Raw genomic sequence first — 25,677 nt, 5'->3', positions numbered from 1 at the left:
TTCATTTTTAATGTCAGACATTTTCAGTAGAGGTAATTCTGGCACAAAATACTTTTTCTGAATATGTCTCTTGGGAAGCAGTTTCATAATGTGCATGTTGGTGTTCCAAAATGCAAAAGCAGGAGGGAGAAGGTTATATGAAAAAAATAGGAAATAGTTGTAATTTATCATTAAAAAATGTTAAAGATAATTCATACACTAATATAGGTATAGTCTACTGTATTAATGTGTTTTTTATTTGATCCCATTATTTTAAAAAGTATTTGCATTTTGGAATGGAGGTATTTCAAAAGCAAAGAAGAAACGAGACGTTTGCATAAATGAACACCTAATTCTTTGAAGTTATGACTTTATTCTCTGAAAAGATGGAAAAAGACATACTGATCAAAAGACTTCATGCTAGAGACTGACTTCTTTTTCACTAGAGCACACAGGGTCCTTGGGGTCCCGACAGCTTTACTTTTACGGTCTGATAGTGCTTTGTGTGAACTAATGCAGAGTATTTACACTGGCATGATAAGCTGCAGTGACTTAGTGTCTGGCTTCTGGACTGCCCGGGTTTGAATCCTGGCTCCTCCACTTACTGCCCACGCAGCTGGGGGCAAGTTACTCAGACCTTAGTTTCCTCACTAAAAATGGAAACAGAAGTAACACATACCCCATTGTGAAGATAAAATGAGTTCCTACTTGTAAAATGCTTAAGACAATGCAGTTGCCACTTTAGCAAAGTCAGATTGCTGAGCACATGTAAATCAAAAGGCGAGCTGTGGTGAGCTGCGTACTTTGAAAGCCTTATCTGGACTCTGACTTCTGGAGACAGGGTTTCTCTAATGAAGTGAAGCAGGGTGGCTTTTGCCTTCTCTCAGCCACCAGCCTGCTTTTTCAGGATGCCCTTTTTTAGTACAAGATAAAGGATCAAGGGTCTGTTATGCAAGTTCTTTTCAGTAAATCATTATCTTTTATATTTTGACTGCTAATTTTTGGCTAATAAATTCTGACCATTAAATTCTGGACCTAAGAAGAAAAATGTGACATTTGGCAATCTATTTAGATTCTAGGATATAAAATTTTAGATGTTATGAAACTTTCAGCTTTGAAATGGGCTAATGGGAGGGGTATTTATGGACCTGTTTTCTGACCTAGTCCCCCAAAAGCACATATTTTAGAGACAATAATGAAGTTGATAGGAGTACTTTTCGGTTTTATGTTTAGTACTATCAGACATTTGATGGGTCATCAACAGTGAATTGGAAGGTAATTTTTTTTAAATTTTTTAAAGATTTTTATTTGTTTATTTGACAGAAGAAATCACAAGTAAGCAGAAAGGCAGGCAGAGAGAGAGAGGGAGAAATAGGCTCCCCTCTGAGCAGAGAGTCCAATGCGGGGCTCGATCCCAGGACCCTGGGATCATGACCTGAGCCAAAGACAGAGGCTTTAACCCACTGAGCCACCCAGGCGTCCTGTGATTTTTTTTTTTTTTTTTTTTTGGAAGGCAATTTTTAAAAGATGCTTTAATTCCAGCATTAAAATATAAAAATTTAACAATCCTTTGGTTTAGTTTACTCTAGTTCTTTTCATTAGAGCTGCTAAGGAGGAAAGAGGAATTACTGAACATTTACCCCATGAGGCATATTCAAATAGGTACTTCTTCAGAAATCTTTCATTTAGCTTATAGATGCTTTTCTGTAGGACAGGAATCACATATACTTGGAAGAAAGATGCCTTAAGTTGTTCCCTAACACCGCTGTCATTGTTAATACTTATCAGTGCCATCCAGGGCTCAGTGTGTACGTTTGGGAAAGAGAGCTGTTAGAACTTTTTGCCAGAAAGACTTAAAATTCACAGGGTTTTAAAATGGTATTCCTGACATGTTAGCCTGGCCAATATGACTTTTTTGTCCATTTTACTTAAACTTCTGAGTTAATGTTTTGTATGGTTTTACAATATTAATTTATGTAATGGAAATTTGTTAAGTGCTTACTATTGTTTTCTAGTAACTGTACCAGGAGCTAGAAATACATTCTGAATACTGGACATTTAGCAACTAACTGCTAGTAAGATAGTGTTACCAAAATGAAGATACAGAGTACGTCAGGGGTATTTATCAGAATATAACTGTTATTTACAGAACATTTGATTCACAGTTTCCAAAAGGGAAATACTTCAATTAATACTTTCCAAAGTGAAGAGCCTAGATGTTATCATCGACAGATGAATTGATAAAGAAGATGTGGTATATATATATAAAGTGGAGTACTATGCAGCCAACCAAAACCCTGAAATCTTGCCGTTTGCAACAACGTGGATGGAACTAGAGGGTATTATGCTAAGCAAAAGAAGTCAATCAGAAGGGCGCCTGGGTGGCTCAGTGGGTTAAGCCGCTGCCTTCGGCTCAGGTCATGATCCCAGAGTCCTGGGATCGAGTCCCGCATCGGGCTCGCTGCTCAGCAGGAAGCCTGCTTCCCTTCCTCTCTCTCTGCCTGCCTCTCTGCCTACTTGTGATCTCTCTCTGTCAAATAAATAAATAAAATCTTTAAAAAAAAAAAAAGAAGTCAATCAGAGAAAGACAATTATCATATGATCTCTCTGATATGAGGAATTTGAGAGGCAGAGTGGGGGGTTGTGGGGGGAAGGGAGGGGAAAAAATGAAACAAGATGGGACCAGGGAGCGAGACAAACCATAAGAGACTTTTACTCTCAGGAAACTAACTGAGAGTTACTGGAGGGGATGGAGGTGGGAGGGAGGGAACAGCTGGGTGATAGACATTGGGGAGGGTATGTGCTATGGTGAGTGCTGTGAATTGTGTAAGACTGATGATTCACAGAGCTGTACCCCTGAAACAAAAAATACATTATATGTTAATTAAATAAATAAAAATAAATAAATAAACAAATTAATTAATTAAATTAACTCCTTAAAGGACCAATCTCCAAATATAGTCACTTTGTAAGGTATACTGGGAATTAGGACTTTAGTATATGAATTTTGAGGAAAGAAAATAAGTTCATAAAGGCCATGAAGAAAAAAACAGATGTCATGTGCAAATTTACAAAGAAACGTCTATCTTTCATAAGCATTCTGTTATTCAAGTCATATATATATGAAATAAACAATAACTTTCCAAAGTGGAAGAAGGGTGAACATACTTATTCGGTATTACAGGGAGTTTTGAACCATAGACACGTAGTGGGGTCATAGATTTATTTAGGATACATGACAAAGGGTTTTGACTGTGTTCAGATGTACGCATCAGCTACTTCGTGAAGTATCAGAATATATCATGACACTTGCTAACTGTGCAGCAGCTCGGGCATATGTCTCTTACTTCACCTTAGTTTAGCGAATCCAGAAGGAATATTTTCAGGGAGATAGATCAAGAGTAGAGAGGACTGAATTACCTGATGTCCGTGAGGACATAAAATTAAAACAACGATGACAGGCAGGTGCAGAATTGCTCTCCTGGCTGTTGATGGCCTCAGCACTACTGAGGCAGTGTTGTGGTTTTTCTAGCTCCATTTCCTGACTAAGTACTGACTCTTCTTGACTCCATCAAAGTCCCATATCTGGGGCGCCTGGGTGGCTCAGTTGGTTAAGCAACTGCCTTCAGCTCAGGTCACAATCCTGGAGTCCCAGGATCCAGTCCCGCATCGGGTTCCCAGCTCTATGAGGAGTCTGCTTCTCTCTCTGACCTTCTCGCCTCTCATGCTCTCTCTCAAATAAATAAATAAAATCTTTAAAAAAAAAAAAGTCCCGTATCTTTACTTGGTGGTATCACCACCTGTCAATATTATTATCTTCATCATTTTCTCAGGAAAGCTCAGAGGCTTTGAAACTTAATATTACTACCATTGACAGTCACAGTTATTACATGGTGTTCCAGCTGCTAACAGAAATGGTCTCAGAAGTGAGTTTGAGTCATAATGACCTTTTATTGCAGATAGGCCTAGCATAACTTAGAATGTTCTTTCTTAGGAAATGACATTTTTAGAGCAGATCAGCATTTCCACATGTTTGTTTCATAAAGCACTAATGTAGAAAGATGTCACACCCTCAGACTCCCCCAAAATTGGAGAAGGTGATTATGGGGTCAAGTAATTTAAACAAGTGAGGGTGTGTCTGTATATTACTTCTCTCTTGGAGTGTCCTAATGCATACCAGCATAATACAGTCTCTGTGAAGTCCTGCTATGAAGAAATGTTGCATATTTTTTATCTTAATCTAGCCAATCTTATGTACGACAGTTTTTTATTGATATATCACCTGATAATAATCCCAAGGTTGACTGTTCCACGTTTATTCAGGTTCCTTTCTGCCATGGTCCAGATATTGGTGGCTAACCACAGAGCCACAGACTGTGAGAAGCTATCTTTATCAGCCTTTTCCATAAGAGTATAAGGAAAGCCCTTTATGAGCCTTCTATGGAATGTTTACATTGCTTAGAAAACACTTTCAAATTTTTTAGCAAAGCATGAGTTAATTACTTAAACAACTTTTGCTCCTCTGTATACATATTTCTATTGCTCAGGTTAGGACTTGAAATGGTTGGCTTCTATGGAATGAGTAGAAACCAGTGAGCTGCTCATGACTGCTCTGTGGCTTGGATTGCATTTTTCTTAGGATATGGAGGCCTGGGTGACCAGTGTGCCTGGTGACGCATTGCGCCACGTTGCCCGAGGCTTGTGCTTGCCCATGGCAGAACTTATGAATGGCTTGTGCTCCCATATCGTGGTGAAGTCCATCTTGTGCAGTTCTCCTTACAAGTTACATATTTATTTGCTTTCCACAGTGATGGAGAAGGGAGAAAAAGGACCTCGTCTACTTGCAGCAATGAGTCCCTAAATGCTGGAGGAACCCCTGTCACCCCTCGTCGAATCTCCTGGCGGCAGCGCATTTTCCTCAGGGTTGCTTCTCCCATGAACAAATCTCCCTCAGCAATGCAGCAGGGTCTGTGTGGTACACACGAAACAATTATGCCTTCCCGGTATCATAAACTAGGGGATGGAATGCAGTGCTTTGGGTACAAAGAGATTTAAATGATTACAGTAGAGAAAGAATTTGTTTCTGTATCTGATACAGTGGTAAACTTCTCAGTTATCATTAGAACATGTTAGACATTCAGTAAATGCTTGTTGAGTGAGTGTGTTTCCCAGACTAAGCACTATGATAGTGCTACAAAAGCATAGATTTTATTATTAGAAAAGTAACCTGCACTTTTGTAAGAGTCACATATAAAACAAAGTGATATAGAAATGTTGAAAGATTGAGAATGGACACAGATACACTAGGCAAATGTCAACCGAAAGACTAGACCTATTAGTAATTAAAGCAAAGACATCCAAAAGAGCAAAGTGAATATAACAATAATCAAAGATACAACAATAATGAGAACATGCATAATTATACAGCCCTAAAAGCCAGAAAATAGAACTTTACAGAATGTTTGGGAGAAATGAATCAGTAGCTCTCATGGGAGATTTTAACATATTCCTCTCTGCAAATTAAATATAGAGAAGGTAAATATAGATAATATTTGAGAAATACAATTAAACAAGCTTGATCTAATATTTATACAGAGCCCCCTATAGGGTAAGTTCACTCATTCTTAGCACACATAGAACATTCCTAAAAATTAATTATATACTTGGCTACAAAGGCAATTTAGTGACACAATCATAAATATTCATACTATATTCTCTGATTACAGTGCAAAAAAAAAAATCAAGAATTAGAAGACAACTAAAATATCTCATGGGCTTGGAAACTGAAAACTACCTGTATCTGGAAGAAATAAAATACGCTCAGAGCCATATACATCAACATTGCGCGGTATTTAGAGGACATTTCTAAAATCAGGAAAGACAAAACTCAGATATACTAAGTATTCAATTCAAGAAGCTAGAAAAGGAGTAAAATTTTTAAAAATTATTTTTTAAGGAAATAAGGGTAGGGACAGAAGTCAGTCAGTAAAGAAAAAGAAACAAAATAACTCACATTCCTAGAGAAAAAATGAACTCTGCCTAGGGTGACCAGAGCAATCTACATAGAAATGTTGGATATTTAAATTTAAACTCATTGCTGGGAGATGCATATTTCAGAAAAAGGGACTAGCAAAGGTCTGATGTTATTGGAGAGAACTTTGCAGGTCAGAGAATCGCGAGAAATTCAGCATGATGGGAGCAGAGGATGGGAGATAGAAACAGAGGCCAGAAAGTTTCCATGAGGCCAGAGTCTGAAGCTGTCTGTATGCTATTTGCAGTAATTTAGATTTTGTGTTTTCGGATACAAGCAACCATTGAAATGTTTTAAGAGACACAGTCATGTTTGTTAATAGGAAAATAATTGGCAGGAGTGCAAAAGATGGCCTGGAACAGAGGGAGAGAGTGAGGTCCATGATTGGGTAAGAGAATGTTGCAGGAGCGAGCAGAGGTGCCGAGCCAAGACATGCCCAGTGTTGCTCAGCGGCTCTTTCCTGCTGGTCTCTGAAGGTAGATGGAGACCTTTAGGAGATTGCTGTTACCTGCTCATGTAATCCTTTTGCTTTGCACAATCAGAGAAGGTACAGAGATAAATTGCAGAAGTGTTGGGCTCTGGGGAATGCCAGTTCGCTTCAGAACACCTATCTTATAGGTCATTTGGTGTGGAAAGAAGAAGTGGCGAAATTACATGTGCTTTCGTTTCACTGCGAGAGGGAAATCTGGCAGGGGAATTTAGTCTAGTGAATTTACTTAAATCGTTAGTTCCAGAAATGCAGTTACTGGGAAAGTGGTTTTGTAAGAAGCTTTAAAGGTGGAAGATAGGATGAGGAGAACACCAGTTCTAGACAAAGCTTCTGTAGTCTGGGTTACGAGTCAGGAATGCCTCTCACTGTTTTCTTCTCTGCAGATGGACTGGACAGGAACGAGCTGCTGCCACTGTCCCCTCTTGCTCCAACCATGGAGGAGGAACCGCTGGTTATATTCATGTCTGGGGAAGATGACCCAGAGAAGGCTGAAGAAAGAAAGAAATCAGAAGAACTGAGGAGTTTGTGGAAAAAAGCCATACATCAACAAATCTTGTTGCTTCGAATGGAGAAGGAAAACCAGAAACTTGAAGGTTAGCCATTCAAACAGGACTAAATGATATGATACTATAGATAACGGAAGGGTTTAGGTTAAAACCAACCCCAGCCTCCTCCACTCGTTTTCAGAATGTAAATACCCTTTTACTAGGATTTTACTGGCTGTAATTATTTAGTATTATTTTGTGAGGTTGCTATGACGTGGGAATGTTCAGCTTAAAATATTTATATTTTTGTTTACTAGATAAAACATCAGACACCTTTAGAGTAATGGGAAATAGATAAATGGGTAAATAGTAATTGGGTAGTAGAGAATGTAGGTACTGTGGAGTCAGTATATTTGATATGACTGCAAGTTTCATGCTGTTGTACATAACTTAGGAGAAAAACCCTTAAATGTGAAAAAATACATTCTCTTCCTTTTGAAACTGATTCAAATTTTAGGCTAATTATATTTATAATAGAAGAAATGTGCCTATTTCAAATAAATTCTGTTTTGTACCCAGTTCAACTATCTAATTACCTGTTATCAAGTCAAAATTCCTTTTTTGTTGTTGTTGGCTCTATACATTTTCTATTTAACAAATCATATTCAAATCTTTATTAAATGTATAATTGGATAATTTACAATACCTACTGTGCCATTTCTCGTGCTTTATGGCTTAGTTTATGACTAGCAAATGCTTTAGAATGTGTTCTCCAGACTTTGAAAGAATGTTATTTATGCCTATACAAACCACACATGAAGAGATATGCAGATAGTACCCAGACTCAAAGAATGTATTCATGTTATTATATTTGGCAATTCACTTAACCTAAAAAGGACCTTGTTTTTCACATTTGTAAAATGAATGATTTAGCTTAAGTGTGCCCTTTGACTTATAAGATTATTGGAAAATGTATAATCTAGGTTTTTCTCTGGCTTGGTTTTATTGTGTTATCTTCCAAAAAGCTTTTTTTGTGCAGGCATTCACATTTCTGTGTTCGTCACCTATCTTAAGATTCCTCTTATTACACTTACTGTTCAATTTGGTTTTTAAATTGAATAATATTTAGTTTGTCAGGAAACACTGTATTTTCTTCATTGTTGTTTTCTTGGCAGGATGGAAAGCATATGAGGTTTTAAATAACCCTAGCAAATGAATCTTCTTTTCTTTAAAATTAAAACCCCAATTAATCGTTACTGAGATAGCTTTTAAAAGGTTGTTGTGATAAATGGTATGCCCACTCAAGCTTTTATTATAGATTTTGAGAGGGATGGCGTTCCTATTTAGGATAAGACAAGAGATGACGTTTAGCAGATATGGTAAGAAACCCTTATTAGTTCTGGATTTCTTAAGTAACAAAGACAAAAAATAGTTGAGCTGATTAAAATTCTATTCAGTGGGTAATCATTTATTGATGGTTCTTTGTTGTTTGCCTAGTTAACCAGGTGAGGACAGACATTGACTGCTCTTCCTCAGCATTTTATCCTCAGGGCCTGCAGCTGGCACAGGTCTTGATTATTATTTTAAATGAATAATGATCTAGAGAAGGTTGCAGGGGAAAAAAGGAAATGTGTCCACTGTAAAAAAAAATTAGTAAAGTTACATATAGGGTTATATTAATCATGTGCTTTAATGAACCCACTTCTTGAAAAACAAATTATTTGACTATCATAGAGAAGTATAAAGCAAATATTGAGAAACAAAGCTAAACTCTGCTAGAAAGCCATCTAGTGGTATCCAGTGTAATGAAACTTAAGTTTGATTATGTCTGGACTTCTAAGTAGAAACTTTTGTGCCTTAGTTGAATAGCGGTATTATAAGATATTTAAATTCTTTGAAATGGTTTCAAACACACTAAGTAAAGGGTAATACTCATTCTGCTATTGTTTTTGTGCTGTCGAGGACTTTGGATGCTTGACAAAGATTTGTGTTGCAGAAGGTAAGGGGTTGAGCATGGGGAGCTTGAATGAGTACATGTTGATCCGAGAGACTCCTGTTCAAAGTGATCCTAAGGAAAGAGAAGAAAAAATAGCTAAATGTTTTTTCTTCGTTTTCCCTTTTGGAATCAGTTATTAAAGATAAAGAGCACATTAAGATAGTAGTTGCTATTAGAGACCTTTTTAAAGATGAGCTCTGGGCTTATCTTTTAGGTTATCAAATGAGAGAGAATTCTGTACTGTATTAAAGAATGGAAGTAGGGTTGATTTCAGTGAAATGAAGTTTTCTCTTTAAGGTTATTAATTATGAACAGAGACACATGGCTTAGTGTTTTTAGAGGCAGTATTGGTAACTCTGGAAATAGTTATAAAAATTTGTTGGGTTTTATGGTCAAATATATCTCTAATTAATGTTAGCATGAAGCATTGTTTTCTCCTCTATGTCATATATACAATATTAATGGTGTTGAAAATGATGCAAGTTGTTACTTCTGAGGCTATCACGTTTGTCAAGAAAATTGCAATTTATAGCCTAGCAAACGTGGTTTGTTTTTTCATGTTTAGCAGAGTTCCCATCTGTAAGATACAGAATGAAACCTCCTTAGGAAGTTATTTCTGATACTTTTTTACATGAAATGACTCAAAATTTGGGGACCTTTCGGGTATCCTCAATTTTTTTTTTTTATGTTTACTCTTTGATCAGATGTTAGTGGATGATTCCTGAAAGTCGTTTGGTATGATTTTACAAATAAAACAAAAATGTTAAAAATTCTGTGTTTTAAGAATGCATGGGTTTTATATAAATTGTTCTGTTTTTCTTAGCAAGCAGAGATGAACTCCAGTCCAGAAAAGTTAAACTGGACTATGAAGAAGTTGGTGTATGTCAGAAGGAGGTCTTAATAACCTGGGATAAGAAGCTGTTGAACTGCAGAGCTAAAATCAGATGTGATATGGAAGATATTCATGTTTCTCTTAAAGAAGGTATTCTGGATCCTTTTTTTTTTTTTTTTTTTTGACTACAGTTGGTGCACAATGTTACATTAGTTTCAGGTGGATCATTGTAATAATCTTTTTTTTAAAAAAGATTTTATATATTTGAGAGAGAGAATGAGAATGAGCAAGCACAAACAGTGGGTGAGGAGCAGAGGGAAAAGCAGACTCCCCACTGAGCAGGGAGCCAGATGTGGGACTTGATCCCAGGACTCTGGGATCATGATCTGAGCTGAAGGCCAATACTTAACTGACTGAGCCACTCAGGGGCCCATGTGATAATCTTTTATAAAGAAAACATTTAGAGATTTTTTGATTGTGTAGCTCAGGCATATATGCTTTGCCTATAAAAAATGGGAAGTAATTTGCTTTTGACTGTAGTCAGTGGCTCAACTGGGAAGAAAACTATGCTTAATGGAGAGATTGTCCCTGAGGAGTTAGGAAACACCTTTCCTAGAGATTGTGCCGACTTCTTCAACCAGCTCTTCTTAGCCCTGTGTTGTTGTTTACCAAGAAGGAGTGAATGCATTGGTACAGACCTTGGATTACATCCATAAAAATAATTTAGACTTCTAAACTTGACCCACTTCCATCATTTGGTCAGACATGTTTATATTTATGTGTAAATGTATTATATATGTATATTTTCACCTATGTGTATATATATACATAAGCAGATTTACATTTTTATTAATCAGTTTTTCTTCCATGTATAAGTTCGTTTATTTTGGAAAGCTTGCTTTTAATCAGCCATTATACTGCATTGCTTCTCTACCATATAAACTGACTGATATTTAAACATCTCAAATTTAAAATTAAAACTAGCATTTCTGTGACTCAGATACTAAAATGAGAATCTCCATGGCCTGAATGAACTGATGAGTGTAAAATAAAAATCCAAAAATAGCCAAAGAAATCTGATAATGAGTCTCGTTTTAAAAGCTTATGATTAGTGTGTGAAACTGTTGCACAATTAAGTTTAAATTGAAGTTGGGAATAATTTTGTAAGATGCTACATTTATAAGCCTCATATATGGGTGTTTTTTTCCCTTGAAGATATGGAAGTTGTAAAGATTTTCATTGACTGTATTATTTGGGACAAAACAATGGTTAATAGAATGTGTGTGAGATGTTGATCTTTGGAATGACTTTCACAGGCGTTTTGGGGTGCTCATCTTTCAATTTCATATAGAATACATTTTAAACTTTTAAAAAAGAGGGGCACCTGGGTGGCTCAGTGGGTTAAGCCTCTGCCTTTGGCTCAGGTCATGATCTCAGGGTCCTGGGATCGAGCCCTGCATCGGGCTCTCTGCTCAGCAGGGAGCCTGCTTCCCCCTCTCTCTCTGCCTGCCTCTGCCTACTTGTGGTCTCTCTCTCTCTGTCAAATAAATAAATAAAATCTTAAAAAAAAAAGATATTTATTTATTTATTTATTTAAGAGAGAGAGAGAGAGAGAGAGAGAACGTGTGCGTGAGCAGTGGGAGGGACAGAGGGAGAGGGAAAGGATCTCAGGCAGGCTCGACGCTCAGGCAGGCTCATCCTTCTCACTCTTCCTTTCTCTCCCCATTCCTTGCCCATCTGATGGTGTTCAAACATTCCTCTCCTTTTTAAAAATAACTAATTTCTTTATAAAAACAATTTTATTTATTAATTTGACAGAGAGAGAGCATAAGCAGGGGGAGCAGCAGAGGGAGAGGGAGAGAGAGAATCTCAAGCAGCGGGGAAGGGCAGAGGGAGAGGGAGAAGCAGGCTATCCCCTGGGCAGGGAGCCCCCCTCGGGGCTCAATCCCAGGATCCCAGAATCATGACTTGAGCTGAAGGCAGACACTTAACTGACTGAGCCACCCAGGCACCCTAACATTCCTCTTCTCAAAGGGATTACGGCCCACATTCCCAGCCTGGAGCCTGTTATCTTTTCGTTCTCAGTTCAAATACCATTTCTTCAGAAATAATGTGCCCCCTTTTCTCTTCCACCAAAACAAATTGGTTTCACTTTATTATTTTTTCTCATGTTTCTTTCCCTTTAATTGTGCTTATCATAATTTGTAATTTTGTGTTTATGTATATGTTTGTTTAATGTTTTTCTTACCCCACTACTGCCTACCTAGCACCTAAGAAGCATCTTGTGCAAGTTATTTACTGAATGGGTACATGGATGAATGAATGAATGAGAATCCATTCCTGAGAATGGATTTATTCATCTCCTAGGGATAAAGTATCCTTAGTACCATTCTCTATACTTTGCTACATGTTAGATGTTCAACAAATACTTATTTAATTGAAGTGAATTGCCTTCTTGCCAAATCGTTATTGGATGGATAATAAAACAGCCCACTCACATATTAGAGATTCAATTAATGGGCTAATGAAAGTTATCCAAAAAATGACATGTGGTCATTCATTCATTCATCTAACACATGTTTAAATAGCAAGGTATGTTTTTGGTTTTCATCATACAGAGATGAACATTTGCTTGCTATTCTCAAGGAGCTCACCTTTGGTAGTAGGGAAAATAGGCAAACATGCAGTGTAGATCTAATCCAATATGGTGATGTTAGAGTATGTGTCAAAGAGTGTGTGAGAAGGGAGTGATTACTCCTAGACATATGAGAAAGATCTTCAGTAGATGAATGGCATTCAGGTTCAGCCACAACAGATGAATAGAAAAACACTGTGCAACCAAGTGGGGAAACTTGGAAGTCCATAAGGCAACAGTAGGAACAAGTTTGGAAGTGTATTGTGGAGGGCCTTATAAATTATGTCAGTGAGCCTGAGTTAGACCTTTTTGGACAATAATACTTTTGGTTTATGCAAATAATGGTACTGAAGTTCAAAAATATCAGTGCCATTAAACCTTCCTTAATCAGCTGGGAGCTCAGAAACCTATTCCCCATCCAGTGTACCTGAACTCAAAATACTTTGTGAAGTAGGGTATCTGTATTATACAGAATTGAATTCTGTCCCTCCCAGGGCCTACTTCATTTTCTTTGGCATAAACAAAAGGTTTTTTTTGGGGGGGGGGGCACCTGGGTGAGTCAGTTGGTTGAGGATCCAACTCTTGGTTTCAATGCAGGTCATCATCTCCGAGTGGTGAGATCAAGCCCCCCGCACTAGGCTCCCTGCTCAGCACGGAGTCTACTCGGGATTCTTTCTCCCTCTCCCTCTCCCTCTTCCTCTGCCCCTCCTGCTCCCATGCTCTCTCTTTCTCTCAAATATATAAAAGAAAAAACAAAACAAACAAAAACACAACAAAGTTTTGGCATACTCTGAGATGCTTGTGATACCCTTTGGTTCTCAAGCATAATGGAGTTCATGTTTCATGATACAGGCCGGATGTTGTCTTGTCAGAGGGTGTTTTGGAGCACTCCGGTCTTGCTTTCATGTGTACGGACCATTCTTATTAGTTCATTCTTGTATGACCATGTAAAAATGCTATTTTATTCTCTTTTACATGGTTACTTGTTGATGTCAAACATTTAGAAATTGTAAGTACTAACATTGGTTATTAGCTTCAAACCAAATGAAAGATGGGACTAGGCAGTGATACGTCTCATGATTGCAGAATTTGGTCTCTGAAGCCAGACTCGGGGAGTTCAGTTCTAAACTTCCACTTACCAGCTGCACAAACTTGGGCAAGTTGCTTAGCTTCTTTCTGCCTCTGTCTGGCCATCTGGAAAGTGGGGAGATTAGTAAGTGCCTGTCTCACTGGGTGGTTTTCTGAGCATGGGAACGACGCTGAGTAGCAAGGTGCCCTCAATGAGTGTTGTATTAGGTGCCCAAGCAGGGTTGGCTGAGGTTAACATTGCCGTTACTATTATCTGAGGGTTTTCTCTCACAAGACATTGGCTGTTACGGGATGAAACTTGTCAAAACGCGCTTCTGTCAGGACATGATACTGTGGGCCAGAGGGTGGCCTGCAGGCCATCGCAGCAGCCTGTTTTCAGGCCCTGCATGGTTCCTTGGCTGCCGTTGAACAACCCCACCCCAGAGTTCAAGACCTTGCTTTTTTTTTTTTATCTTTGCAGGTGTTCCCAAAAGTCGACGAGGAGAAATTTGGCAGTTCCTAGCTTTACAGTATCGTCTAAGGCACAGATTGCCCAATAGACAACAACCTCCTGATATATCCTATAAAGAACTTCTCAAGCAGCTCACTGCTCAGCAGCACGCTATTCTTGTGGATTTGGGTATGTCTGCTCCATTGATTATTGTACCAAAGTAGACAGTATGTCCCTTTGTTGGGTTTTTGTGGGGGATTTTGCTTGGGTTTCTTGTTTTGTTGTTGTTGTTGTTGTTTATTGTTTTGTTTTGTTCTGGTGTTGCTCAAGAAGATGTGTTGAATTATTCAGAGCTGCTGACATTGCCCTTTCTTGAGGGCAAACTGGCTTTATATCTGGTTGAAGATTCCATATCTGTCGAATATAGAATGAAGTTTTCATCCCCAAACCTGCCTCCCAAAAAGGGTGTTATATTTGAATCATTATAAAGGTCATGTTATCCGACACTATCAGTTCCTCTATTTTGAACGACTGACTTTTGTTTGAGATAGACATTTATTTTCCTCAATCAACACTGGTTTTAAAATAGGCCAGAATAGATTAAAAGGGGCACCAAAAAATCACACAAGCCTTTGGATATCACTTTAAAAAGCAATACAATAAGTAGCTATGTTGTGGAACCATGAATACACCCCTAGAGAATGAAAAAAAAAATGAACTGTCCTAATATTATGTGAATGGGTACTTGTGAGAATTGACAGCATCGTAAAGCTATCTTTTTAAATGCTGAATTTCAAATAACTAATGGGAAGTAAAAATGGTATGCTTTTAAAAATTACATTGTCTTTAGTTTTTCTCTAGCATATTATATATTTTATTATTTAAAAATGCCTAATTGATTGGATTAAATATTATATGTTGGCATTTGACTATTTTATCTGTAGCCCCTGAAGTTAATGTATTTGAAGTGGCCAAATATGTTACCTGAGTCCATTTGGGAAAATAAGGCATTACCTTATATTTGGGGGTCACCTTTTATTAGGGCACATTAAAAAATCACTAGCCAAAACCTAGTTTGGATCTCTGTTCCCTTTGGATGATAAACAACTTTGTTGGGAAAGGACCCAACTCAGTTAATATTTTTTGAGTCAATAATTTTTGAAAGGGGGAATTTTACAGAGAAACTGAAGACTTCAGTCTTGTCTGATTTTACGACTGAGCTGTGGTTTTAGGCAAATTATTCTGCTTCTGAGTCTCAATCCTCTCATTTAAATGGGCAATCCCTATGGATGCCCGCAGATCTCTGGTTCTGTGACTAGAAGTTGATGACCAGACTAGAAATTGGGATGGTTCATTTAGGGCCAGTCAAGACTCCTAATAGAGAGAAGGAGATAAGAAGATCAGATTATAAGGGAAGGCTGGTTGGGGAAAAAAATGGAACTAGAATTAAGGTCTTGGATAGAGAGTACATTTGTAGTTGTCTTTAACAACAATTTTAAGTAATGAAATAAAATGGTAACTTAAAAAAAATCGTTGATTTAACTCTCCTTGTAGCCATCTGTGTCTCCTTAGGCTGTTCTTATTTTCTCCTATCTTCCTCTTGCTCTGCAGAATTAATCTTATCAGTTCTTGGGGAAAAAAAATAAAACATGATCACTTTTTAGCATATGTGGTGGAAAACATTTAAAGCTCTGGCATTCTTACAAGTACTCACTACAAGAGTAGTCATTTCACAAGCAAGCTGATAGCCCCTTCATTTCTGCGGCAGAAGGAAAGCCCCGTGCCAGTGTACACAGCTTTGGTGACGAAGATGTCTTTGTTTCAGTGTTTAGTACCAGCTTGTCAGTGATCCAGGACTGAATTTGTTTGCTTGCTGGGCTGTCTCTATGGTAATTTTATGCTCAGAGGTGAATTTTAGAGGGGAATTTATTTGAAATCAGCTTGACCTTCTGCTTTACTTGCTCTTTTTTAATACATTGAAAAAAGGAAAGAGGTCTATATGGCTCATGGAGGTGGTTTAAGAGAACAAAGAATATTTGAGAAAAGGAGTATTTCATGAAAGACAGACTGAATATGAAACAAAACAATTTCAAAAAGTTCCTCCAGTGTCATAGGACAGGAAAGCAGGACTAAATCTGCTTATGGACTGCTAGGATTTCCTTTTAAATAATATGAAACCTTTAATAAGATTCTGATTTCAGTCAGAGTGGTCTTTTCTTTCTTTTCCTTTCTTTTTTAGAGAGAGAGAGAGTGGAAGCAGGGCAGAGGTGGGTGCGGTGCAGAGGGAGAGGGAGAGAGACACAGGGCTCCATCTCCCAACCGTGAGATTATGATCTGAGCCGAAATCAAGAGCAAGACAGACGCTTAACTGACTGAGCCATGCAGGCTCCCCAAGGGTGGACTTTATGTGAACTTAGAATTTGCCTTGATTTATAGACCGAATAGATTTTATTTTCTGTTTTCCGGGGATCGCTCCTGGACATGCCCTTGATTCATTTGTGAATTTGTTGTTTTCTAGAAAGACGTGCTCGTTAGCGTCAAATGTTTGCTTCCCTTTCATATGTGGATGGGTACTCCAAGCAGCTCTCGCTGGTCCAGAAAAGAATGTTTGTTTCTTCCTGGAAATCACTGCATTGCAATTTCACTCTTGTCTCCCAAGCATCCGGATATCTCAAAACTATTTCTTTTCTCTTCCTCTGCAGGAAGGACGTTCCCTACTCACCCCTATTTTTCAGCACAGCTTGGGGCAGGGCAGCTCTCACTCTTTAACCTCTTGAAAGCCTACTCACTGCTGGACCAAGAAGTGGGTTACTGTCAGGGGATCAGCTTTGTGGCTGGAGTGCTGCTTCTGCACATGAGCGAAGAGCAGGCCTTTGAAATGCTGAAATTCCTCATGTATGACCAGGGCTTCCGCAAGCAGTACAGGCCTGACATGATGTCGCTGCAGGTGAGGCACACGGGGAGCTGTTACGAGCAATTGTGGAGGCAGTAGCCCTCTCCTACCTCACAGTTAAGACTGAAAGAGATTTGCACCCACTGTCTTGGAATTCTTATAAATGGAGAGACGTGTTTAGGTTAACGGCTTTAGTGTGGGATTTGTTCTTTGACTAAACCTATAAGTGTATGATAATGTCTCTGCAGAAAAAACTCTTCCACGAAGCTCCTGAAGTGAATAAATAAGCAATTTCTAGAAAGGTAGTGGGTGGGTACTCAAGTCTCTCTCCCCTCAGTCAGCAAGTGGAGATGGAGAAAGAATTAAGTCCTCTTACTGCACTTTTCCGCAACCTGTCAACTGAAAGATCATAAATCTTTTGGTCAATGTAAAAATACAATGTTTTTTCTTTTACTGTGAACGCATCTGTTGCAGAGAGCTGTGTCATGGTTTTTCTTGAACTTACCATGTCTCCCCTCCTTTATCTTAATGTCATATAGGCTCTTCTAGAGGAAAAGGTGTCTAGAGTCGGTGGCTTTCTTCAGTCTGCTTTCCTTCGCATGCACTGAGGAAGCACCATTACCACATTTTAGTCATTATAAGTGGGGGCATTCGCTGCTGTTGCTGTGATCTTCATCCGATTTCAGGCTCCCTCTATATACAGCTCTCCCTTTTGTTTATTCATTTATTTTTTTAAAAGATTTTTAAAAAAGTTTTTATTTGACAGACAGAGATCACAAGTAGTCAGAGAGGCAGGCAGAGAGAGAGGGGGAAGCAGGCTCCCTGCCGAGCAGAGAGCCTGATGTAGGGCTCGATCCCAGGACCCTGGAATCATGACCTCAGCCAAGGGCAGAGGCTTTAACCCACTGAGCCACCCAGGCGTCCCTCCCTTCTAGTTTAAAGTCCACTTATCTTAATGTATTGGTTTCTAACAAGCTGTTTAGATTTTATCTATAGATATGTTATCACAAACAGCCACTACCTTCCAAATGAAAGCTTTTAGTAGTGAAAATATAAAGGAAGACTTTAAAGAGAGGAATGTCAGAGTTCTCCTCCCTTCAAAGGGGATAGGCAAGATGCTCGGTTCATTATAATATTATTATGTAGATAAGAAGTAAAATATTTTAAAAAAGCTTTTCAGATACACTCTCTTCCTTGGCTCCCAAGGATCAGTTTTTACATTTAATATTTTAGATACCAGTCTATAGACAGAAAAGGACTGGGTTTTCACCTTGTGAATATTACAGTAAATGGTATTTTCTTGAGAAGATCAGTGGAGAGGAAATGGTTCCTTTTTCTTCTTTAAGATGAAATGTTTGCTAGGGAGATAGGCAGGGCTTTCCTCTCAGCTTCGGGTTTTCAGACGTGAGTTCATATGGAGGGTTTTCATCAGGATATGTAAATATAGTGATTTGATTCCTAGCTGATGACTCTTCATAGGTCTGTTAACATTTCACAAGTTAAATAATGGCAATGGAAGGCTTTATTTTTTATTTTATTTCTAGTGTTCGTCTGTATCTCATGTTGGATAGGAAGCATGGATGCCCTTGTAAAGAATTAAGTAGCTCTGATTTCCAGAAATAAGTTTGATATCTCATATCAGAAATTTTAAAGGATGGAAAGTACCTGTGAGTTGTGTTTGATTTAGGTCCATAAATAGAAAGATAGATGTAATTATCACTTTAAAAACGCAGTGATTTTCCTTTTTTTCTTAAGATTTTATTTGTTTGTGTGAGAGAGAGCACAGAGGAGAATGAGAGGGAGAAGCAGACTCCCTGCTGAGCTCATCTCAGGGCCCTGAGATCATGACCTAACCTGAAGGCAGATGCTTAACTGACTGAGCCACCCAGGCGCCCCAAAATGCAGTGATTTTTTAATTTAAAAACTCATCAGTTTGCTATCAAAAAATAAATTTAAATTGGCTTAATCTAATTATATGGTTTGCATCTACCAAAGGAATATTTTATGTCTGTAATAATGACAGTGAAGTTGTTTTCATCTTTGACAGCATTTGTAGAGGCTGCAAGACTGGGGGCCTTATTCCAGGAGGATAGAGCTTTTTGCTCCATAGAGTGAGGTACAACACTTTTCTACTTTCAGGAGCAGGAAGTGTTTTTGACTTCCAGAAGTGGAAGCAGCAGTGGGCTTGGATCACTTGATGGGATTTCTGACCACCTGCGTGGTGTGAGCTTAGGTACTGCTGGGTCTTGGCCTCCGTTCCCTTATGTATGACATGAGGAGGTTGAGGTCTCTTTTAACTTTGTCTCCTCATGTTTTGTAGTTGCTTTTTTTCGTGTTGAGTGTAAAAACATTGTGTCTTTTATCTCAAGTCTTTGCTCTCCCCTTTCCCCGTCTTCTCTGCCCTTCTCATCTCTCTCCACATCTCCCTCCTCTGGTTCTGCCTCCTCCATCAGAAGATTTGCCGTGTTATGTACACTGTAAAACTTAAGAATTATTTATTTTTAGCAGAGGTATTTTATCATTAAAGTTTCCTTTGAAGGAAGACTGAATTGTGGTTTTATTTGCCTTTTTCGGAAGAGATTTAATGTAAATCTACCTTGATGGAGGAAATGTACTAAACCCCCAGTTTAGAATGTAGAAAAGGAAAAAGTTCTTTTAAAAAAAATAAAACATTGAAGTATACCTTCTGTGTCACAGTCCTCCGTGAACAAGAACAGAATGTGATTTATAATATGTTCTCTTTATTCTGCTAATTAGACTTCTTTGATTTTTATGCTACCAAAGTACTAATTCTTCTGTTGATAGAGCCCAGTATGTCTACTTTCTAAATTGTAAATGGCCTAAGGGAAATATATGATTTTTCCAACATGATTGAGATAATAATCACATTCTTTTAAACCTTTATGTCTAACTGAAGCTAAGCTTCTTGTTTTGTAATTGTGACTTCCTGTGCCCTTTCTTTCCTTTTACAGTGTGTGTGGAACTTAGTTTCCACAGGTATGTGTTACAGATAAAGATCAAACAAATAATTTGCCGTATTTATGCACAGTACTTTTTTAGTTTTGTGCTCTGGAAACAACAGCTGAACTCACAATATAATTGGTTATTTTAATGCATTTTGTAAAGCTAACTATTTAAAGGTGGTATTTTGATGATATCGTCTAGTGAAAGAAGTTGTGTTAGTTTTAATAAAGCACCATGTACATTTCAAACCAAAATGTCAAACTGATAGAACTGATCAAGGAACCACTACTCAGTATGTTACTCTGTGGATAAAAATGTAAATTAAAGCACAATTCACAAATATGTTTATTATTTATTGCCATATGCTGCCTTCATAATTTTTTTTTTTTTTGGAAATACCAATAAGCCATAGTCAAGTGAAATAATTTCTTCTTTTAATACTAGGGACAGCCAGACTGTACTTTTTGCTTTAATCCCCTTTGTCATAAAGAAATATGCTGCTGGAATACCTTGGATATTGGAAATCCTGTCTCAAGCTTCTGGCTCCATTACATTCTAAGCCAGGCAGTGTCCTAGCACCACAGGTGCCTGGTGGGGTTTAAGCCAGAGCTCCATCATAAATCAGATGCTGGGCCCAGCACAGATAGACAGCCTCTGCGTCTGAACTAAATGTGGTAGATCCTTTTGAATGGAAGCTTTTCTGGAATTGGTCTGAAATTAGAATGGACCTCCCATGAGAGTCCTAGGCCAGGACAGTTCTGATTAAATTCCAAAAGCAATGCCTTCCTACACGAGGGAAGATGACCATTTCAAACTTGCTCAGTCATCTTAGATGGACTCTTACTGACTCGTTTTCTGACCTCAGTTAAGTGAACTTGGACTTTAATATCAACTTTTACATAATAAAAATAAAATAATACTACTTTCATGTATTGAATATATGTGAATTTGTTACTAAATATTAAGGTAATAAAATTTAGTTTATTTTTTGCACAGATAAATGCATAATATTTTATCTTTCTTCTCCAAATTAACTTTAGATTCAAATGTACCAGCTGTCCAGGCTCCTTCATGATTATCACAGAGATCTCTACAATCATCTTGAAGAAAATGAAATCAGCCCCAGTCTTTATGCTGCCCCCTGGTTCCTCACATTGTTTGCCTCTCAGTTTCCACTAGGATTTGTAGCCAGAGTTTTTGGTAAGAGATGCCTGTGATCAAATGGAACAGTGTTATTTATCCCAAGCAATATTCTTCTTGCCATGTGGTGGCCCAATTATTTTATCGCGTGTTACACAGAACAGCAAATTGCTAATGGAATTTAATAAATGTGCCTGGCTCTATTCTGAGAGTAATTTAAAACCATATTGGTCTTAAGTGAAATTGACATTAAAAGGGAAAGAAGAATTGGGCCCTGTATTTGGGGAGCTGTGATGGAGCTCTTATTTTCATTTATACCCCAAAATCAGAAGACACTTTTTCAAAAATCTAAACTAAGGACTTACTATGTATAATTTTCCAGATTTTTATACACATCCTTCTTAGCTCAGTTTTTGTTTTTGTTATTCTTTTCCTATTGTCTCCTTCAACACGAATTCAAAAGAGAGAAAAACATGTTCTCTGGTTGGGTCAGTGGAAGCACCTTATCAGTGTGATTTCTAATGACTTTTTAAAAAATCTGGCTTTTGTTAGTAGGATAACTGAAATTCCTGTTTTAATGCTTAAGTGATTCTCCTTCCAGTGCAGTGGCAGCACCAATCTCTAAGACTGGGTGGCTCACGGAAAACCCACTAAGCACAGGCAGTTAGGCCTGGGGCAAGTTACTGAGTTCCCATTTTGCTTCATCACGGTGTTAGGCACCAGGAATAAAAAAGAGACTATGATGTGGTTTATGAACCCTTTGGGGGTCCTTAAATCTATTCACAAGTCTTTGGTTAGGTTTATCTAAGTCCATTATTTTAAAACAAAAATAATTTGAAAAAACAACAACTCTTTATTAGAGGTTTGTTCTTAAAGATGTTTAGGACCTCTGTGACCTCAGAAAGGGCTCCCACAGTTTTTACATCCTGCTTATCTGGTATCCATGGTGAAAGCAGTCAATATTTGTAACTGTGCTTTTGCTAAATTGGAGCTTTTTGTCAAATTGTGAGTATTGGCCTGACTGTAGGTCATCACCAGCCTTAAAAAAAAAGAGCTAGAATGGAATACAATGAAAATATCAGTGTGTGTATGTGTGTGTGTGTGTGTGTGTGTGTATAAAACAAATATATAGTATACATAACAAATAGTAGGGAAAAATGTTTGGAGAAGCTTCAATTTTGAAGATATGTGTGTAATATGTTTATATATACCAGAATGCAATGAATGGTGCCTTTCTTATTGGGGGTTATGGTTTAAAAAGTTAAACACTGTATTAGTGTAATATATTCTGTAGACAAAGTGTAACAAAAGAGCAAAATCAAGCTGCGCAGAATCAAATGTTCACCAAATTTTTCTTCTTTATTGAAATACTCAATTGCTTCTCTTCAGTTAAGTTTTTGGGTGGAGTTTGGGTTCTTATTCTTGGGTCTTTTAAAATCCTTTCATTTATAATATATACATAAAATATTATTTATTCTCAGCATATATATTTTTTCTTAGAATAATTTATCAAATCAAAATGATAAAACAATGTTTGAAAGCATTTCTCTTTGACTTATAGTTTGGAGCATGATATTAGAATTCAAGAAACAAACCTGCACAATTTTGTTTTTTGCAGTGAGACTATAACTGATGCCATCAGCTCTGCAGTAGCTGCTCAGTCCTTTTCTTTGAATTTAGTAAAGGGAAAGCTGCATGAGCAGAAGCTCACAGTTTCCTAGTTTTTAAAGACTCACTTTTACTTATTACTGATTCTAGAGTGACAAAGATTGAAACTTTCATATAGAAATATTTAGTACTTTCAAAACTATTGCCTATTTGTACTTGTTAAGAAATGGAATTCAGAGTCAGGGTAGCTTTTCTTTTTTTCTCTTTAACTTTTGATTTAGGTTATATATTGCTTTTGATTTTTCTTTTAAAGTTTTTTTTTAATTTCCTGCTCTGATATGGGTTTAACTGCATATTAACTGGTTCATTTATTTTTATTATAGTAATGAGAGTTTAAATAGTTAAACTCTTAAAAAAACCAACATAATTGGGTATGTTGATTTGTTTTTTTATTGCCCTCATGAAGAAAAATCAAAGTATCAGTTGAATAAGCATCTTTAGGTTTACTTAGTCTCCATTAAATTTGCCACTAAAATTATAAATACATAGACAAATAGCTATATAATTAACCTTTTTTTCTCTTAACCTTGGCCTTATCTGAGATTACCAAATAAGTAAGAAAAATACTTAAACATCTGTTTATTTGTTTCAGTCGTATTATTTTTTTTAAAATCTAGGTCATCTCAACCCATTATTTTTTTGCAGAATATTCCATGGTTCCACTGCAGTAATTAAAAACAACAACAACCATAAGAAATTCAAAAAGCCATTAGCACAAAGAGTACGCTTTTAACAATAGTGGATGCATAACTTTGATAATGAAATTGTATCTCTTTTTTTAGATATTATTTTTCTTCAGGGAACTGAAGTTATATTTAAGGTTGCACTCAGCCTTCTGAGCAGCCAGGAGACACTTATAATGGAATGTGACAACTTTGAAAGTATTGTCGAATTTCTCAAAACCACACTACCTGATATGAATACATCTGAAATGGAAAAAATTATTACCCAGGTATGATTAAAATGATAATAATAACATATAAAATCATGCAGCAGTTTCTCCACTAATTATATATTAAATGCAGTAGCATGAAGACTTAGTTTTGTTTGATAGATTTTTTATTTGATCAGATATATATATATATCTTTTTTAAGATTTTATTTATTTATTTGACAGACAGAGATCACAAGTAGGCAGAGAGGTAGGCACAGAGGCAGGCAGAGGGAGAGAAGGGGAAGCAGGTTCCCCGCTGAGCAGAGAGCCCGATATGGGGCTCGATCCCAAGACCCTGGAATCATGACCCGAGCTGAAGGCAGAAGCTTTAACCCACTGAGCCACCCAGGCACCCCTTGATCAGATATATTTTATTCGAAAATGAGATTACGGTGGAATTTCTACATTGTGACATTGTCTGTGTGGCTATACACAGGAAAAGTGGTTCACTGCTACATAAGGAATGCTTGGTGAGTCTTCAGTTTATACCAATGGTAAGGCTGAAGGTAGAGCCAACAGAATTAGGAAGACCTAATAAATAAAAATGAGACCCACTTACCTTTGCAATACTAATTCTGTCTTAAAATATATAAGGAGAACACGTGGCAAGAGCTCAGGCTTTGGAATTAGACAGTATTAGGTTTGTATCATGTTCTAACTCTTTTATTAGTTGATGGGCTTGTACACATCTCCCTAATCTTCTGAACTCTAGTGTTCTTACCTTCCAAATAGGACACTGCTCATCCAAAGGTTTTGTGAGGCTGAAGCACAGGAAAGAGTCTGTCTTCAGTGATTCAAACAAAGGCGCCATTTTTTAGAGGTTGGGCAGGGTTAAGAGAACCAAATGTGGATACCTAAATGCCCAGGAACTAGTAACAGAGGGAAGGATCTAACACTGTTACAAGGCACAGGGAGTGCCAGAACTATGCAGGAAGGGATTTTGGAGGGTTTTGTGCTTTTGGTGAGCTAGGAAAGGAAGGAACAAGGAAGAAAAATCAACCCCTTTCTCCTTCTCTTTCTGATCTCCTTCTGGCTGCTCTTCTGGGCCATATCCATCCCGAGCCAGCAAGAAAGAAGGTGTGAAAGGGGGATGTGGGTCACAAGAGTCTGTCTCCCAGATCCAGCAGACTAGATGAGGGCAGAGAATGGATCCAGGAAACAAATGGAGAATAATCAGTACACCATGTATCTAGTCCCTGGCTCTTCATAGGGACTAGGTTAAGTGGTAGTTATGTACTGATGTTACTCAGATGACATGAACAAGCTTAAGATTCGTAGATGACTACTTTAGGAGCATTGACAAAATTTACCACTTTCCTAGAGGCACTGGGGATATCAGATAAAAGAGTTTAGAGCAAGAGAAAGGGAATTTGACATCGTATTTTGGTGCGTTGCTACCTATTAGCTGTGTGACTTTGGGCAAGTTTCAAGCTCTTTAAGGCTCAGCTTCCTCCCTGACAAACTGAGAATAACAAGGATAATCCTCCTACCTTTTCCATATTGTTTTTAGGAGCAAATTTAACCAATCAGGTTGAAGAATTGTATACACTATAATTCACACCATAACATGAACTCTTATTCTGTGATATACAGAAGTTTCTTTTTATAGAATCTAAGTCACAAGCAGGTTATTCTGTAACTACTTATGAATAGTTTTTATTTGTTAAAATGCTCTGTAAGCTGAAAACTGGAGCTTTTATTTACCTATCTACTTGTTTATTAATTCTTCAGAAATATCTTTTTGGGCTGGCAAGCAGTCAGAGATTGTGCTTTTAGAGAAGTGGTAAACTGGAAGGCAGATCACGACTCTTCTAAAATTAAGGAGGGAATCACCTGGCTTTAGAGATTATTGCTAGGATGAATGGATAGAATTTATAGGCCGTTAGACTTGGACTTGATATAAGAGAGATTTTTCTAACAATTATAGCAGATTTAATATGGAATGAACTGTTGATATTAAAGGAGACCTTGATGAGCTTTATTTAAAATATGTTCACTGAAAAATGCCAATAATGCAGAAAAGCATAAAGAAAAAAATAAAAGCAAAAAAAAAAAAAAGAAAGAAAGAAAGGAAAGAAAGCCTACTAAACACATCTCTCTTTGCTTATAGA

The 25,677-nt window shown here is 37.5% G+C and overlaps 1 protein-coding gene across 2 annotated transcripts in view; it reads left to right on the top strand.

The window, feature by feature from the left end:
• Positions 1 to 25,677, top strand: part of TBC1D4 (TBC1 domain family member 4) — a 190,669-nt gene that overhangs the window by 159,966 nt on the left and 5,026 nt on the right. For both annotated transcript variants that reach the window (XM_047720136.1, XM_047720137.1), the window contains 7 exons: positions 4,788 to 4,945; positions 6,884 to 7,093; positions 9,805 to 9,963; positions 13,998 to 14,156; positions 16,670 to 16,914; positions 20,865 to 21,024; positions 23,415 to 23,584. In XM_047720136.1, the coding sequence (XP_047576092.1) occupies positions 4,788 to 4,945; positions 6,884 to 7,093; positions 9,805 to 9,963; positions 13,998 to 14,156; positions 16,670 to 16,914; positions 20,865 to 21,024; positions 23,415 to 23,584 (1,261 nt within the window). The remainder of the gene's footprint in view (positions 1 to 4,787; positions 4,946 to 6,883; positions 7,094 to 9,804; positions 9,964 to 13,997; positions 14,157 to 16,669; positions 16,915 to 20,864; positions 21,025 to 23,414; positions 23,585 to 25,677) is intronic.

The sequence above is a fragment of the Lutra lutra genome, chromosome 3 (genome assembly GCF_902655055.1).
Source record: "Lutra lutra chromosome 3, mLutLut1.2, whole genome shotgun sequence".
Taxonomy (NCBI): Eukaryota; Metazoa; Chordata; class Mammalia; order Carnivora; family Mustelidae; genus Lutra; species Lutra lutra.
Note: the sequence above shows the minus strand (reverse complement) of the source record. Positions and strands in the feature narration are given on the sequence as shown.